The sequence below is a fragment of the Glarea lozoyensis genome, assembly GCF_000409485.1.
Source record: "Glarea lozoyensis ATCC 20868 chromosome Unknown GLAREA5, whole genome shotgun sequence".
NCBI classification, from domain to species: Eukaryota; Fungi; Ascomycota; class Leotiomycetes; order Helotiales; family Helotiaceae; genus Glarea; species Glarea lozoyensis.
In genome coordinates this window covers 2150122-2167402 of record NW_007361000.1, presented here as the reverse complement: position 1 = coordinate 2167402, position 17281 = coordinate 2150122, and the positions used below count along the sequence as shown (strand labels likewise).

General features: G+C 47.2%; 8 protein-coding genes across 8 annotated transcripts; 2 read left to right on the top strand and 6 right to left on the bottom strand.

Moving 5' to 3' along the window:
* Positions 1-27: 27 nt before the first annotated feature.
* On the bottom strand, positions 28-1086 carry GLAREA_04904 (SWIB/MDM2; the record flags this gene model as incomplete). Its single annotated transcript, XM_008087281.1, has 5 exons — positions 28-231; positions 287-337; positions 385-810; positions 862-998; positions 1074-1086. 5 exons carry the CDS (start codon positions 1084-1086, stop codon positions 28-30), a joined length of 831 nt encoding a protein of 276 aa, XP_008085472.1.
* A 739-nt stretch (positions 1087-1825) lies between these two features.
* On the bottom strand, positions 1826-2878 carry GLAREA_04903 (alpha/beta-Hydrolase; the record flags this gene model as incomplete). Its single annotated transcript, XM_008087280.1, has 2 exons — positions 1826-1979; positions 2043-2878. 2 exons carry the CDS (start codon positions 2876-2878, stop codon positions 1826-1828), a joined length of 990 nt encoding a protein of 329 aa, XP_008085471.1.
* A 337-nt stretch (positions 2879-3215) lies between these two features.
* Positions 3216-3935, bottom strand: GLAREA_04902 (FMN-binding split barrel; the record flags this gene model as incomplete). Its single annotated transcript, XM_008087279.1, has 1 exon — positions 3216-3935. The coding sequence occupies one exon, from the start codon at positions 3933-3935 to the stop codon at positions 3216-3218; it is 720 nt and encodes a 239-aa protein (XP_008085470.1).
* Positions 3936-5103: 1168 nt separating this feature from the next.
* GLAREA_04901 (Ada DNA repair protein, N-terminal (N-Ada 10)) lies at positions 5104-6439 on the top strand (the record flags this gene model as incomplete). The annotated part of the gene is made up of 3 exons (XM_008087278.1): positions 5104-5257; positions 5667-5960; positions 6006-6439. 3 exons carry the CDS (start codon positions 5104-5106, stop codon positions 6437-6439), a joined length of 882 nt encoding a protein of 293 aa, XP_008085469.1.
* Positions 6440-6578: 139 nt separating this feature from the next.
* On the bottom strand, positions 6579-10158 carry GLAREA_04900 (Protein kinase-like (PK-like); the record flags this gene model as incomplete). The annotated part of the gene is made up of 2 exons (XM_008087277.1): positions 6579-7726; positions 7773-10158. 2 exons carry the CDS (start codon positions 10156-10158, stop codon positions 6579-6581), a joined length of 3534 nt encoding a protein of 1177 aa, XP_008085468.1.
* Positions 10159-11627: 1469 nt separating this feature from the next.
* On the bottom strand, positions 11628-13318 carry GLAREA_04899 (GroEL equatorial; the record flags this gene model as incomplete). Its single annotated transcript, XM_008087276.1, has 3 exons — positions 11628-11684; positions 11739-13162; positions 13210-13318. 3 exons carry the CDS (start codon positions 13316-13318, stop codon positions 11628-11630), a joined length of 1590 nt encoding a protein of 529 aa, XP_008085467.1.
* A 414-nt stretch (positions 13319-13732) lies between these two features.
* GLAREA_04898 (DPP6 N-terminal) lies at positions 13733-16063 on the top strand (the record flags this gene model as incomplete). Its single annotated transcript, XM_008087275.1, has 3 exons — positions 13733-14001; positions 14051-15596; positions 15650-16063. 3 exons carry the CDS (start codon positions 13733-13735, stop codon positions 16061-16063), a joined length of 2229 nt encoding a protein of 742 aa, XP_008085466.1.
* Positions 16064-16667: 604 nt separating this feature from the next.
* GLAREA_04897 (uncharacterized protein) lies at positions 16668-16961 on the bottom strand (the record flags this gene model as incomplete). Its single annotated transcript, XM_008087274.1, has 1 exon — positions 16668-16961. One exon carries the CDS (start codon positions 16959-16961, stop codon positions 16668-16670), a length of 294 nt encoding a protein of 97 aa, XP_008085465.1.
* Between the last annotated feature and the right edge of the window lie 320 nt (positions 16962-17281).

Sequence of the window (17281 nt, the reverse complement as noted above, 5' to 3'; positions counted from 1 at the left end):
GTCTCAGCCAGTTTCATAAGGGCCTGCTCACGCAGCAACATCTTCCTCGGTGTCGTCTGGATAAAGTTGTTTACCTAGTAGTTTGTTCATGGTGAACATATGTACCTTATCTTGCTTGAATACCGAGTAGAGACGGTCGTCGCAAAGAATCTGTCGTTTGTCGCCCGGATCCTGGAGATTGTTGGCTTTTATATACACCCAAAGCTGTTTTACGACTTGCGGTCTCGACAACTGTAATGGCTTATGTTAGTCTGCTTTACCACTAATTTAAGATTAAATTAATTACCTTTGGCTCGCCCACGAGTTCCGCCAGCGGTGTCGACAGAATATACAATTTCTGCGCAAAATTAGTCCCAGTCGCCCAAAACCAAATCACAGACTCACATGAAACCCTCCCTTCTTAGGCTTCTCCTTCACCTCACCATTCTCATCCAACTCAATATCACTATCATCCTCCGCCTTAACCTTCTTCTCGCTCTTCTTCCTTGGCGCCTTCTTTCTCGGCGTAGCTTTCTTCGTTGCGCCCCCTCTCGTCGGCCGCGCTTTCAGATTCTCTTGCGCCTGGAGCTTCGCCGCTAGTTTCGCATCATCCAACTCTTTCGCCGCACGCTTAACCTTCTTCTTCGGCCTTTCTTCTTCCTCTTCTGACTCTACTTTGCTTACGGAAGATGGTGTGGGGATATCTGGGGATACACTCGCGGAGTTGGAGGGTGTGGGTTCTGTCTTTACACTGTCGGAGTGTCCGTTTGTGCCAGGGCCGGATTGTTGGGCATGATCGAATCGTTCGTGTATTAACGCTGCTACAGCTTTCTGAAGTTCAATGTTAGCTATGTATTGCTGCCTATGCGCTCGGGGGCCTACCCTCTTGTCATCCAAATTCAAATCAAGTTTCGCAGCAAGCTCCTTTCGAATGGTCTTCGCAGACACTGTGTCGAGGTTACTGTGCGCGAGAATACCGTCGATAATCGCAGAGAACTGCGCAGTCTCTGATGGGAGTACTGTATACTTGTAAGTCTTGGTTGCAAACGAGCGCACAATGCGCCTAAGCAAAGGCGAAGAGTTCGGCTACTGACATGGAGTGGACATCTCGGCCGCGAGGTTTTGAGAAGAGTTGGGTGGTCAGAAACTTTGAGTTGTCTTCTGGAATTGTAGTAAGTGCTAGGAACATTCGATTATGCTGGAGCTATGGAAGCTTGAGCGTACCAGGGTTGAGCAGCAAGCAATGGTGAGCGAGTGACTGGGGTAATAAGTGACGTCTTTTGTAGAGATGAAAATGCAGCGTTCACTAGTCGTAGGAATTGCGCTTGAGTCCAGATACCTTGAACACAGAAATAAAGGATACCGGTTTGCTGTTGATTTGTTGCGAATTGCATTTGCCAAAGGTGTCAATTGTTACTAGGATCTGTCCGCGTGAGGCTGGGAGGCTAAATCTAGACCAGATGCGGGTGCGGGTGCGGGCCAGACTGATTCGGCATGTTTCGGAGCCGCAGCGCCGGCAGCTAAACTCCACGGGCCTAAGAGTGGGCTTAAAGGACCTGGCAAACCCAGCGATGTACCACCAGTACCATAATAAATATTAAACGAGTAGCCGCTCGGGTCTCAAGATGCAGATGGTATAAAGGATAACGATGAATAGATAAGTAGTTTCAGAGAACTCCACATATGGAACGACCGAAGAGGGGAACCCTACAATGAATCAGGTGGGCTGGTCGGATGGACCGGCCCGATTTTGTAACCGTCATTTCCTGATCTCGAACCGAATGTCATGAACGACCTCCAAAGCTAACAGATTTATATATTTAAAGAATACGGCGACTTCAAAACATTACTTTTCCCCCAGAAATGCAGCAATCATCTTGCAAATCCGTTCCATGTCTTCTTCACAGACACCACTACCGGCTGCATGACCCCAAATCGTTTCCAGTATCTCAAGTTTCCCGAATTTGAGATGCTTCAATTCGATCGCAGAGTCCTCAGGCCTAGTCAAATAACAATATCAGTAAATGGTAACACTGCAGCTTAATCTGGACTTAAAGACTTACGAAAAATAGGAATCCGTTCTCGAGGCTATCACCAAGACCCTTCCCGTAATATCCTCCAGAGCCTTCAAATAACTCCCATCGTCTCTCAACGCACCCACATCTCCAAGCTGCCACATTCTCACCAGAGCTAGGAGATCCGCGGCATTCCAGTCCCTAAACGCATTGTTATACTCTTCGATGAACTCGGGAAGCGTTTCATGTCCTAGTATGGTTCTGAATGACTCGTCCTTGAACCACGCTGAACTAGTCGACCAAGCACAAGTCACCTTCCCATAGCCATGTGGTCCCGTTCCGTTCAGCCCAGCTTTGTCCATTGTATCGACGGCACTGCCGCCCATCGTAGCGGCGATGCCGTCAAGTAACATATGATTAAAAGGACTTGTCCGCGCTGAACCACAAATCACCACAGCGCTCTTGACAAACCCAGGACGCATACACATCCAATAGTAAGCTTGCTGGCCGCCCATGCCATACCCTACGACAGCTTCAAGATCTTGGATGTTAAAGTGCTTGGTAAGGAGTTCGTAAGATGCGCTCACGCAGTCCTGGTAGACTGGCTGTGGAAAGTCGAGGGTGTTGGATGGACTCGATGACTCGCCATTGCCGAGAGTCGCAACGACAATCACATGGTAATCTCTTAGTGCATTTAATGTATAGTTGTAAGTGGTGTTGATGTGGCTATGCTCAGGTGTCGGGATGCAGACCACTCTTCGAAGTGCCGAGTTGAAAGAACGATAAGCAATGCGTACAGGAAGCCTGCGACCGGTGTTGAAGAGGAATGATGGAATATCATAGTGTTGGACTCCTGTTGGATCATAATCCTCGGGGATGTTCATTGTTGTAATACGACTGAATTATTGTCAAGAATGCTACTTCTTGAAAAAGCACTATTTCATCTGCGACAATCGCATTAAAGACAGGTGAAGGAGAACCAAAGAGAGCTAAACTTAAAGCGGACGTACTTTGATATAATCTGATTCGCCAATTTGATCACAACTCCAGTATGATTGGCCACTTTGAGAGCGAGATGGCTATCATCGGCCAGTATCACAAGATGATGCTTCGAAGTCGTTCTATTTTTGCGAATGAAAAGAGACACTTCTACTCTACCGCAACTTCAAAACAGTCCAGCACGGCAATTATCACAACCTTCCGCCATCTCCATTGATCTTCTCACTTCCCCCCCTCAATCTCAACACCATTCGAAAACCCTCTATACTCCTCCTCTCCAATCCCCGCCAACTTCGAACTCCCAACCTTCCCCTTTAACCCATAAAGCTCCTGAAAACTCATAATCAGTGGCCGCCACTTATCCGGATCAACCCTATTCCCCGCTCCCACCATTCTGATGTCCTCATGAACATGCGTTCTCAGCACCTTAACCTCCAACGCAATAAACCCCTTTGTATCCGCGTCCCGCATCATCTCATACACACCCACGAGCTCTGCCTCCATCTGCGCCGGACACTCCATGATCCTAGCCGGTCTGACCAGCTCCGAGGCCAGCGGTGTCAAGTTTGCATGTCCGAACTTATCATGCACATACTCATACCCATTCATCCTTTTGAAATACTTATATCCCTCATCTGGCTGCGCAGTGAGGATCTCTGCGGAGCCGGTGGTGCGAGCAAGTGCGTTCACGGAGCCGGCCATGCTGTCAGATGCGAGATTGAGCACGCATTGCTTGGTGCGCAGGAGGTTGATGGTGGTGTGGGAAATGGCACCTAGCCCGAGCATGCAACGGTTTCCGAGCCACCAGGCGGAGGACATAGGGGCGATGTTGAATGTTTGGTCGGGGTTTTCGGTGGTGATAAGGACGACGGGGGTGCCCCAGTAGAAGATTGCTGGGGAGATGGTTTGGTGGTTTGGCGTGGGGGAGGTGGTCGATGTCATGGTGTTGGTTTGCTGAGGAGCTGGGGTTGAGGAGATGACGGGGGATGAATGAAGTTGGGTAGGATCATAGGATGATGAGAGGTAGAGAGGCGAGAGAAGGTTGTTGATTGAAGATGAATGAGAGGAGGACAAAGTATCTATCTATTTATACTTGATCACTGTCTATGCTTATACATTTATTCTCTTTAGACAACAAAACTCGGCGATTGCCAGTCCAGTCACAAGGCAACTCGAGTAATGGTTCCAATCAGACAAAGCACTTAAGATCAACTCATCAACTCAATCGACAAGTTCATTGGCCACTTCAACAACAATGCAGAGATTTCCATGCAATGTCGGAAGAAATATATGAAAACGACTGATAGAGAAAAGTTTTGCGAGCATCCCATTGGTTACTTTGATAGCATTAACCCAAGAAATGTTCCCTTGAGTCACAGGAAGACGGCTCAATCATCAGCTTACCAGTATCCAAGGATAGCAGCCCAAATGACTACGGATAGGCAACAGAAGAATACAAAAGACGGTGAGGTCTATGTGTGACTGATAGGTTCATGAAGTGCTTGAGCTCATAGTTGAAATTCATCTAGTGATAAATATCAGATTCTGCGGGGTTCTCATTCTGTCCGTAGCATTAATTTCATTTATTCTTAAGGAAGCTTGAACACTCTATTATTATATCGACATATTTTCGAATGCCTCACCACGCAGGCTTATAGAAAAATGACCCTCCTTTTAAAGACTACTCGGTAAACGCCTCCACACTAACATATCATCTCAACCCCTTTCCTTCATACTACCCATCCTCCATCCTCCAGTAACCACGAACACTCTGTACCTTCTCCCAAAATCAAATCCATACAAAACTTCTGAAATCAGAGTCTAGACCTCCTAATCCCCTCCTCAAACCACAAACCCATCCCACCAACACCCACGATCAACCAAATACCCTTTCTCATCAAACACCACTCCCTCCTTCCCCAGCAACTCTCTTTTCATGCCAACATTCATCCCCGACGGCACATCCTGAGCCTCGCCTTTAAATCCCCCTATCGCCTATCCAAAGGAAAACCATTAGTATCTAACCCTCTCCCCTCCCTTCTTCTATACCCCCTCCTGAAAACGACGCCAGATCAGAGGAATAACTCACACCATCAGCGCAAATAACCCGATGACACGGCACCCGCGGCGCGTACGGATTCCGTTTCAACGCTCCACCCACGGCTCTAGGCGAGGAACTCAGGGCTGCGGAGAGAGCGGCGTACGAGGAGACTTTCCCGAGGGGGATTTGCAGGAGGAGAGCGTAGACTTTCTAGGAGAGGTTGGTAAGTTACTAAGTGTTTTGGGGGGATGAGGGGAGATGGACTTCTTGGTAAGGTGTTACTGGCATGGCTTCTCAAATTTTAGAGAATTTAATTTTAAAGAATGAAATTTTGCAAAGACAGAGAGAAATGTGTAACAGGGAAATTTAAAATGAGTGAGTGAAATGTGTATTTTCCAGAGCAGGTTTATACGATAACTACATTCTCCTAGTAGAGCACGCTCATTGGTCACTTCCAGAGCAACAATGCTGAGTCAGAACTAGTTCTCGCTTGTCATTCGTGAATTCCATCACAACGGAGGTGAGCAAGAAAGATTCTTTGATTTCGCTTCATCTATGCTCTTTCATGTGATCTGGTATACAGTAGGACTTTATCACAACATGAGCTTAGATCCAGAACCTCACTTCTTCAGAATTAGAAACCCCGTATCCCCAACTACCTCTCCCCCTTCCACACCTATGTCCCATCCCCTCCCACCCCCCCTCCTTCAGCACACCCACCTCCCGCCACGCCGCCCTCCTCACCCGCAACCCCCTCGCCACATCCTCATTCACCTACGCCGTAACAACAACCCGCATCTACTGCCGCCCAGACTGCCCATCGCGCCTCGCCCGACGCTCCAACATCCTCTTCTACGACACCGCTTCCCTCGCCGAGCGAGCCGGCTACCGTGCATGTTTGCGCTGTCGTCCTGAGATAGCTGATGGTCAGTAACTCCCCTCTTCGCGAGGACGAAGCTGATTTAATCTAGGCGTAGAGCACAATTCACAAACCCTAGCAGTGTCGAAAGCGAAGAAGCTGCTGGGAGAAGAGGAGAGGAGGTGGACGGTGAAGGCGTTGGCGAAGGAGGTGGGGATGACGGAGAGTCATTTCTGTAGGGTGTTTAAGAGGGGGACTGGGATGCGTGTTAGTGAGTATAGGGTTTTTATTAAGGAGGTAGGTAGTAGAGATGCGGCGGCGAGAAGTGAGGAGAGTGAGGTGGTCGGTGCTGAGCTGGCTTTGGATGAGGATGTGAATGCAGGTGAGAAAGATGCCGACACGACGTTTGATTTTGCGGGGTACGAGGTTGGGGTTGGGTTAGATATGACGCCAAGTTTGGATGTATCAGTGGAACAAAGTGAGGGAGACTGTTTTGAGTTTCTGGATTTTGAAGTGGAGACGGAGACTTTGGGAAACATAGTCTGAATTCTTAGGACGATACAGATTGTTAAAAAATAAGACGAGAATAGAAGTGGATAACAATATAAATACACACATATAAAAATATCAAACTATCCAAAACCTATCCAACTCTCAAACCCATGCAAATACCCAATAAACTACTTCAATGCCTCGCAGGTGTATAATACTCCCTAAACCGATCCGTATCATCCCACTTCAAGTAATGCACCAAACTCCAGCAATTAAGCAACAGATTCGGAAACTTGGTCGTCCAATAGTTGAGATACCCTTCCGGAAGCGGCCCTACCTCTTTCTTTAACTTATCACTCATATCTTCGTAGTGATTCTTCTTGTTCCGCAAAGCTCGTAGTAGATCTAGGAGTCTTGACCCGGTGTATTTCCGCTGCTTACCCATCGAGTCGACGAATTCACGACCAAGGGATTTGAGGAAGTCGCCGTTGGTAGTCTCCGCTGCGTAGCTTTCCAGCTCGACCAAAGCTGCGGTGGGCGGGTCTCGCTTCTCCTTTTCAAAATGGTCAGACACGTCGCACAAGAAATTGAGACGCTTTTTGGGTGACCAGAAGAATGGATGAGCCATGACCTCACGTGCGCTTGGGCGTGCTTGAGGAATTTTATTAAGCATGGCGCGAATAAGATTATCAGCTTCCATGCCATAATCTCCATACACCGAAAGTCGATTGAGGTCGAATTTGTCTTTTCGAATATTGACCTCCCTCATATATTTATCACCACAATCGAATGGGTGAGAACCTTTAGTGAGAACGTAAAAGAAGACCAATCCAAGAGAGAATATATCAATGGCGCGAGTAGCGCGACGATTGGACATGAGCTCTGAGCTCAAGAGCGGTCCGGAGTTCCCATCCGTGCTTGCGTCAACCATAGATAAGCCTTCTTTCGCGTCGTCATCTTGGAGAAGTTCAGGGGCCCGCCATCCAGAGGTTCCGGCAGCATGTGCTGTGGTTGCACGGAATGACGATTGCTCCCCATCCAATTTCTTACACAGTCCAAAATCAGATACAAGAAGTCGCGGCGCCCCGTTCTTGTCCATCTTGTCCATGGCAACAAGAATGTTCTGGGGCTTGAGATCCCGATGAACGATACGAAGTTTGTGTAAATGTTGAAGGCCATTTGTGATTTGGTATAAAACGCCAGGCAAGTCTCGCTCACCTCCTTGAGCAAGATCGCGATGAAGATTTGGCTTTTCAATAACATCAGCCAATGATGCAGGACACAACTCAAGCGCAATGTAGAGGAAATCGCCAGCTTGTTCCTGTGCGTAGTATCGGATGACTAGTTATGTTAGCGTTGTAGATATGATCCATGGCATATTTCTTACCATTAGGATGATCGTCACTTTCTCTCAAAAGCTTAGTCTCTTGAGAGGCAATGTCAAAGAATTGTATCAACATCCGTTTTACCGCTACATCACGCCCATCAAACTTTCCGCGAAACACCAGTGTACCGTTACTTCCATTACCGATACGTTGTTCCGTGTCGCATTCAAGAGCTCCGATACGGAGAATTGGTCCAGATACCTCTGATGGGTCGTTTGGCACAGTATGAATATCTGGTTCAAGTTTCGTCTGCTGGCCCATTGTTTGTGCTTTGCGAACAGCGTCGTCAACTGTGGGCTCTGGTTTCCGTGCAGTGTCATCTTGAGAGACCTCCAAAATCTGAGAAGCCTCGGGGGAAGGATTCTTGTTTCCCTTTCTATGCTTAACACCGCCACGACGTCCTCGGTGGGCCTTCTTTTCCTTCTTCTTTTCAGGTGATGCGGGAAGCAACTCATCAGTCGATGGAGGTGCTACCAGAGCTACGATATCTTTCTCGATATTTACCTGTGGCGCTGGAGCTTGGGCGTCTTGCTTGTCCGGCTTGATATCATCAACTACTACCTCGACCGTAGGTACATCAACTGAATCGACTTTGGCCACTGGTACAGTCTCGGCAATCTGCTCTGCAGTGTCTTTGAGGAACGATGGAATCTGTTTCTCCTCTAAAAGGCGACCGGCATTAAGTTGTACATATTGCTTTATCTGAGCTTTATAGGTGATTATCAGAATGAAAGCGATAGCCATCCATATAGGATTCGTGATGAAGTCCAGGACGTATTGAAGTAGCCTGTTTGGGAAAGACTGCAATTTCTGCATCACTGATGGCGGACGAGCCAACTGAATTGTATGATCTTGAAGATTAGCATCCACAGGTGTATCAATCGCCGATGGTGGTGAGATAGTAAGCAATTGCTCTTGGGTGGTTTGTCCCTCGATTGAATGTAGGCCAACAAGGGCTTCGGACAGTCGCGCATTATTCATAATGTCCCAAGTATGCCGGTGTCTTCTGTACTCTTGGTTCATACACTGAGCTTGTCTAGGCTTCTGAAGATCAACAAGAGGGTACGATTTTCCAGACATGGCGTACCAGCTACCATCTTCCGTGTGATTAAGAAAGATACTTCCAGCTCGCTCTTCGGCTGTCTTCTGGTCCATATCTGGAGGTAGAGGTTGAGGCAAGATCATCAGGGGAGGGTTGCTGTTTTCGAGCGTGTAATGACGACCGACGTCAAAGACCCTAACAACCGGAGAATCAAATTTCTCGCGGAACAAAGGCCTTGGAGTCTCATTTGGTGTTTCGTGATGGAAACCGATGACCAGACCATCGTGCTGAGCATATACGTATTTTTGGTCTTTTGTCTGATGATATTGTCGGGATAAATCATGATCGAAACTGTTTGGCGTCCATTCAAAGAATCGAAGGGTCGCGATTTGATGACCGTCTTTTGCTCCTTGTATTCCCACAGTGTATTCGGTCCTTCCTATCGTCAAAACCTGATTCGAATTGCATTCATCACTCGGGAAGCCTGTGTTCTTGCAATTTCCCTTCCCAGCTTCTTGATTTACGTAAGCTCCTGTTGGACTGAAATGACCGATGACAATTCCAGTTTCCGCATCGACAGTCATCATAGTCGTCTTCTTTTCTCCAGTATACATGACAGGTGGGTCCTCCGTCCAATGCGGTGACATGACCTCTACCAATTTCTTCATCGTGAGACCCGTATTGACCAGACCCGGCGATGGACCACCCGGTTGGTATATGTAAATACTGCCATCTCTGCTCGGCTCGATCGCCCAAAGGTAATTATCAATGGGTATGGTTTCGAAGTCTTCCTCAACGGAGGAGCGATTGCGCCGATAATAAGTCGTCTGGACCATTGGTTCCAATCCACCTAGCTTCAAATCCCATTTCTTCACGCCCTTCTTCCTCTCCCGGGCGTGTAATGTTCCATCGACGGTCGCCAGAAGCACAAAGTCTTCTACATCCCAATCCTTCAAATTCCGCGCATCGTGCGGCGGGGAGAGCCCAACACTACTGGTGTTGGGCCTCTTGACGGATGGTGCTGCAACGGCGGAGCCCGCCGGAGCCAAAGTTGCGATGGCGCTCGCATCGTTTTGAATATCACGGTTGTTTACACTGATCGTGTTCTTTCGTCGTTGTACAATGAGAGGTGTCTCGATCAATGATGATCGTTTGGTCGCCTCGGCCGTATGTAAGGGGTTGGCTTCGAGGCTCTCGTGAGGTGACTCTTGTCGCTGCCGGACTCCAGAGCCTGGCCGTTGCTGCTGCTGAGCGCTGACCAACCATGGTAGAAACAGTACGGCTGCTGCGAGAAGAAAGATGTTGTTCACGACATGGCCTTCTCCTGGGGGCCGCCGTCGCGGCATCTTGCAGTCTTCAACGTTGGCTGATGGTGTGTGGACGTCGCCAAGGGCGAGGTCTTGCGTGTGATAATTACTCTACAGCGCGAGGGTGAACATAGAGAATGCCCGCAATTTCCAAAAAAAAATGTCGGTGATGATTTGTGTGAGTTGCGATGAATGAATGGAGAGAAATCCTCTCCTCGTACGAGGTGTGGAGGAAGCGTGATTTTGTCGAGGTCTGAGCTGGCGTGCCTGTTTTACGGGAAGAGACGCTAGGCCAGATACCCGCCACTAAAGATATGCGGACGGAGCACCCCGCAGAAAATAGATACAGTACTGTATAAAAAAAAGTTTATGAGAAGGCTGGAGCAAAAAGATTAATTAAAAAGACGAAAACTCGTAATCACCTTCAATTGATGGGAAGATGAAACAACTTTCTCAACCAACATACGACGCGGTGATCCATTTACTCAGTCTAACCATTGTGGGCAAAGGTGTAAGATATGATTACTGTGCGACCCCCTTCCAACGGCTTCGCTTTCGCATCCATCTGTGGGCAAAGTAAGCTGAGCCCTTTTCTGGTGCCTCAAATCAATCCAGCAACGCGACATGCATTATGATTTGTTACGTCGTGCCACGATCCCGATGATGTGCTTTACTTCCGTCCGCCCTATGCTTACGGTCTATCTTGTGTCTCATTGCACAACATGTACTAAACTCAGCTTTGCCCATAGCATATCTTGCAGGTGAAAGATGTTTGCTTTAGAAGATGCTATGGATCACGGAATTCATTTCACCAGTCGAGGATAACTGGGGACTAATACTGCGCGTTTGTTGAAGCCCAGAATAGTAAGACTACAATGGGTCATAATCACTTGGTGTTGCTGATGTGGTGAGAAGACGTGGACCCCCAACAATCCTTCGGCAGTCTCACGGCACAAGCGACGACTAAGGGGTGGCTATGAGCGCCTCACGGTGAACAGAATAAGTGACATTCGAAACATGATGTTCATTTAATCGAGTCGACGGAAAGTCGGATATATGTGTATTGTTTTCAGGAAATAAGATATTTAGATAACTTGGGAGGTTGATATCTGGGTTAAAATAGTTGTCTAATCTTGAATGTAACTCAGACGATGAATTGCAGTTGTCCTCTACGAGCGCGGCAAAGCCTCGCCATTCCTACTGCACATCACTTATAAATATGGTATATTTCAACCTTCACAGTGGGTCTGGTCTTACGGGGTAATGTGGAGATCACCGAAGATTTTATGAATGTCGGTGGAAACATGGTTCGTCATGTTCTAAGAAAAGCAAATTTATGTGGTCAGCCCACGAACTTTCACCTGAACGATAACACAAAACAAAAACAGGATGTTAATATTCATCCCACTCATTATTGACGCTGCAACATGATCTAATGGTATGGTACAAATTCCCCAAATATTCGCTTTTCATTTCATTATACAGTACGCCTTTTCTCATTAACTCCTTTACCTCTCCCGTCGTCGTGGTGCGCTGCGGATAATGTTGTCTACTCTCAGTAAAAGCTGATTGCAAATTAGTAACAGTTCAGTGGGATGGCTGTGGAAAGGCAAGCTTACCTCTGCTGCCTCGGAGGCAGATGACACCACCGCCTTCTTGAGCTTATAACTTTCAATAACACCCAGCTCGCGCATATCGGTGATGCCACCCCCTGGTGTCAACAAATCCAGTCCGTATGTAGTCATACCATCGTAGATAGCAGTTCGTAATTTAGCTACAAGCTCACTAGAGTCATAACCTGCGTTGTCGGCGAGAATTGTTGGCAGCTGGCGAAGAGCAACGGCGAAGGAGGTGACAGCAATTTGTTTCTTTCCATCAACCTTTAGGGCAGCTCCTTCGACGGCCTTGGCCATCAACATCTCAGCACAACCTCCTCCTAGTGTCGTTCTTGGCTCCTTGACTGTCTGAGAGAGGACGGCCAGAGCGTCATGTAATGATCGTTCAGCTTCGTCAAGAAGTTGTTCTGTGGCTCCTCTCAACACTATGGTGCATGCCTGTCCAGCAGCGACACCAGAAAACTTGATTAAAGTATCCTCGCCAATGATAACCTCTTCAATGAGGTCACAGTGCCCAAGTTGCACTTGATCTGGGTGGTCGAAAGTGGAAGTGATTTCTCCTCCAGTGACCAAGGCCAATCGCTCAATACCATCAAAGTCAGCGTGCTCAATAGACATGATTCCGGCATCAGAGAACAGTTGTTCTGGCCAGTTGTAGATTAACTGCCTGTTGATAAAGCAGTTGATTCCGTGGGCCTTTATCTTTTCCACCTTTGCCTTCATCTTGTCCTTTTCTGCCTTCTCCAGCTCAGCAAGCTTCCCTGTAGATCCAACCTTTACTCTAGCTCCAAAGATTTTGATCTTGTCGGTGTCCATCGATGTATTTGCAACCAAGATCTTGGCCTTCTCTAGTCGTTTTGGTTGGTTGACACCAATCTTTTTGTCCAGAATAAATCCTTCATCGAGATACGAATCGCTGAGTTTTCCACCCGCCTTCTTGATAATTTGGATATGGCTCAGATCCGAAGAACCTTTCATTCTCAGCACCGCATCGACTGCAAGCTCGGCGAAGTGATCTCTATCCTGAGACAGAATCTTAGAACTCAGTGTCGTCCTCGCGATGGCTAACAAATCTTTTTTGAATGCCTCTGGGCTACTGCTGTGATCCACCGCAGATTTCTCCAAAGCTGCCAGAGCTGCATGACTTGCTATCCTGTAACCCTCGATGATAGTCTGCGGGTGTATCTTTTTGTCGACTAGCTTCTCAGCTTCCCGTAACAGCTCTGCGGCCAGAACTGTGACCGACGTGGTTCCATCTCCAACCTCATCATCCTGAACTTTAGAAATGTTTACCAGGACCTTGGCTGCTGCATTATCCAGAGCTATCGATTTTAAGATTGTCGCGCCATCGTTCGTGACTAGAATTTCACCAGTCGAAGCTGATTGTAAAATCTTATCCATACCCTTTGGACCTAAGGTAGACTTGACTGCAGCTGGTTAGTATCATGATCGTTTATGCTGCAGGCTACAGTACCTAAATCTCCAACCGCAATAGCTCCTACGAATGCGGAGAGACGAGCATTTTCTCCCTTTTCTTCTGTCGTTCCATCATCAAAGATCTGGGTTGGGTTGAAAGATGCCATGTTGAAAGGTACTGTGGGAAGTTCAGACGGTATAACGCAGCTGTTCGTGAGACGCGTTATTCTAGGTATTTTTCTGCCGGCGCAACAGCCCGGGAGAACCTCGGCGATCAGGTTTAGTTTTTGGCGAGCACACAATCTTTGGGGCCTCAAACTTTGACCACGACCGTCAACTTAACCCAGCCATTTACGCAAATTTGGCGTCTTCTTGAACAGTAATTGCCTCTCGAACCAAAGCGCAATATCTGAAATACCTCGGGCGCTACTTCAATACTGGGAAACTCCAAAGTCGCACACAAAAGCGGCATTCGCAACACAGGTGGGGTAGAAGTTGAAAAATAAAACTCAACATTAGAACTTCCAGCGACAGTGCACATACAGTACTCCGTTGCTTGTTTTATTCCCAAAACCGCAATCATGGCGCCCAGTTTCGATCATTTACCAGACCCAGAGGAGGAGGATTACGATGAGGATGAGGAACTTGATTTCTCCGATCTACGAGACCGCTTCGAAGTCCAACTTGAGCAAGGATTAGACACATTTGTGGTTATCGATGGTCTACCAGTAGTCACAGAGGAAACAAGACCGAAGTTGATCAAGTTCTTGTTGAGAAAATTGAACGCTGTAGGCACGACTAAGGACGATTCTATACACATGCCAATCGGGGATGATGGCAAATCGCACCAGTAGGCATCCACTCCAGGAATTTATCATGTCCGTACTGATTGTGTACAGATTCGCATTCGTTGAATATACAACTCCTGCTGAGGCTGTCGCCGCTTGCAAGGCTCTAGACCAAGTTCAGCTCGACAAGAAGCATCAACTGCGAGTCAACAAACTTACCGACATTGACCGATTTGGCAAAGAAGGGCGCATCGATGAACACTACACCCCTCCTAAAATTGATGAGTTCACCGAGAAGGAGCATTTGAAGGCATTCATTGCGGATCCAAGCGGACGAGGCAGAGATCAGTTTGTCATGTACAAGGACGACCGGGTACAAGTTATGTGGAATAACGAGAAAGATCCCCCAGAGACCATCGTAGATCGAGCACACTGGACCGAATCTTTTGTACAATGGTCGCCACAAGGTACATATTTGACCTCGATGCATCAGCAGGGTGTTCAACTGTGGGGAGGAGCATCTTGGACTAGACAAAAGAGATTCGCACATCCATTCGTCAATTTGGTAGACTTTTCGCCTGGAGAGAAGTATCTTACCACCTGGTCAAATCGCCCGATTTCAATTCCCGAGGAAGGGCATCCAGCGCTGACTGTCGAAGACGATGGCAAGAATTATGTTATCTGGGACATTGAGACCGGAAAGGCGCTCCGTTCTTTCGCCAATATCGAACTCCCAAGTAACTCCACCGACGAGATGGGCCAGCCCATCAAGAGAAAGATCACTTGGCCAGCTTTCAAGTGGTCTGCTGATGACCAGTATGTTGCTCGATTAACACAAGGCACATCTATCTCCGTTTACGAACTGCCAAAAATGGGACTTCTTGATAAAACCACAATCAAAATCGAAGGCGTCATGGATTTCGACTGGGCTCCTGCAACACCTCGCCGAGAAGGTGTTAAAACCTACGAGCAACTTTTCTGCTATTGGACCCCTGAAATTGGTAGCAACCCCGCCAAGGTTGGTCTGATGAGTATTCCTTCAAAAGAAGTCGTTAGAACACTCAACCTCTTCAGTGTGACTGATGCTAAACTTCACTGGCAATCCGATGCATCATATCTATGCGTAAAGGTTGACCGACACTCCAAGTCAAAGAAGTCTCTTGCAACAAGTTTGGAAATTTTCCGTGTCAAAGAGAAGGGTGTACCAGTTGAGGTTGTTGACTCGATCAAGGATACCGTCATTAACTTCGCGTGGGAACCGAAGGGTGACAGATTTGTTATCATCACAACAGCGGAAGTTGTCGCGCCATCTGCTGTACCCCCAAAGACTTCGGTTAGCTTCTACTGCCCAGAGAAGGTCAAGGGTAATGGTGTCGGAAACTTCAAGCACATCAGAACATACGACAAAAAGAATAGCAATGCCATCTACTGGTCACCAAAGGGTCGCTTTGTCATTGTCGCCACTGTTCACTCACAACAAAGTTTCGACATGGATTTCTACGACATGGACTTTGAGGGAGAGAAGGCCGAGAATGAGAAGGACTTGACCGCGAACCTGCAACTCATGGCTACTGCTGACCATTACGGTGTCACTGATATTGACTGGGATCCAACTGGAAGATATGTCGCTACTAGTGCCAGTATCTGGAAACACACCGTAAGTCCATCCTATCCTCAATTTATATGTTACTTACAATTAACCCATGACAGATGGAAAATGGTTACCACTTGTACGACTTCAAGGGTGAACAACTCCGTGAAGAGCCGGTCGAGAAGTTCAAGCAATGGCTCTGGCGCCCACGTCCAGCCACCCTCCTCAGCAAGGAAGAACAAAAGACCATCCGCAAGAACCTCCGTGAATACAGCAAAGTCTTTGACCAAGAAGATGCTGATCGTGGTGCATCTGCTGATCTCGCCGTCGTCGAGGAGAGACGCAGACTCTTGGACGAATGGCTCGCCTGGAGATCGAGAGTCGAACAGGATGTCCGTGAAGAACGTGAAGCTAGAGGCTTACCTGCGGATCCTATCGCCGGCCTCATCAAAGAAACTGATGAGAGCGAGAACCAAGTCATCGAGGAGATCGTTGAGGAGATTGTCGAGGAGACGGAGGAGATTATGCCTTGATTGATAGATCTATAATGTAGGATGATCTTTCTGTAGTCTTGATTGCTCTTCTATCTTCAGGTAGCATCTGGTTTCGAGAAATTGGCGATTTCATGATGGCTATGTTTACATGATTTCTTTGCCCTTGGTGTGAAATGCATTCCATGATAAAAAGTCTTGATGATGGATGTTGGGGCGGTAAATAAGATTTCAAAGTGCCTTGAAAATTTAGAGATTTTGAAGATTGTGATCATACTATTAGATTGTGTGTTGTGTTTTCAATGTGGTGATCAAGGCAATGTGCATTTTGTCACAGGGTCTAGCACGTGACATATCATCAATTGCAACCCTTTTTCACGCTTCAACTTAGACTGACATTGATATGTTGAATTGTGGATTAAGAATCTGGGTGGATGTAGAATTTATTCGTCAACTATACCTACTCAATGATCAAGGAAACTCGGCATACATTTATATCTTGGATTTACAGAGGTACACAATTTGAAGAGCTTTTAACACTGATGTAGAAACTGTCAACTGATTTTTCTATGTGATCGATATGTTCAGCAGCTGATTTTGTATATCCATGATATTGTGGCCTGTGCAGGCTAGAATATCCAACTAATCATCTGCCACTGAAATACCCACTCCAAGCCACTACCTCGTCGTAGTTTTTCCAGTTGTGAGTAGATCCTCGACGTTCCCTTCCACCCGTTCCCGCTTCCATTCTTCCGCCTGCTGTTTCTGATGTCTCACCAGCTGACGTTCCTGCCTCCGTGACTTTAGCCTCTATCGGTGGCGACTTAGCACATTCTCGTTTGATTCCGAATTCTAGCTCGTTCAGATGGTTGCAGAATACTGGTTCGCTTCCGGGTTTAGCTGCCGCACAGGTTGTGGGTGTGGTGGGTGGGTCTGACATTTTGATGTGAGGTTAGTATGTTGCTTGTTTAGACACTTGAGTTACTTGATTTGGTTTAGTAAGATGGTTGAAAGAATAGTGAGGGAAGCGTGGATAGGGTGGGGTTTTTTGTGTTTAAATGGTTGTTCTTGTGGGGGTGTGAACAGGATGGATGATTGGTAAATAGAAGACTTGTTAATGAGAGTTATGCGAACAGTATAATTGGAAGTCAATAATTCTGGGGGTGAGTACTGTTCTAGAATGGACGTGGTGGTTTTCTTTATTGTGATTAAGGGGTGGAGGTGATTAAGCGAGGGTGTGAAGGCTCGCAGTTGTTTAGA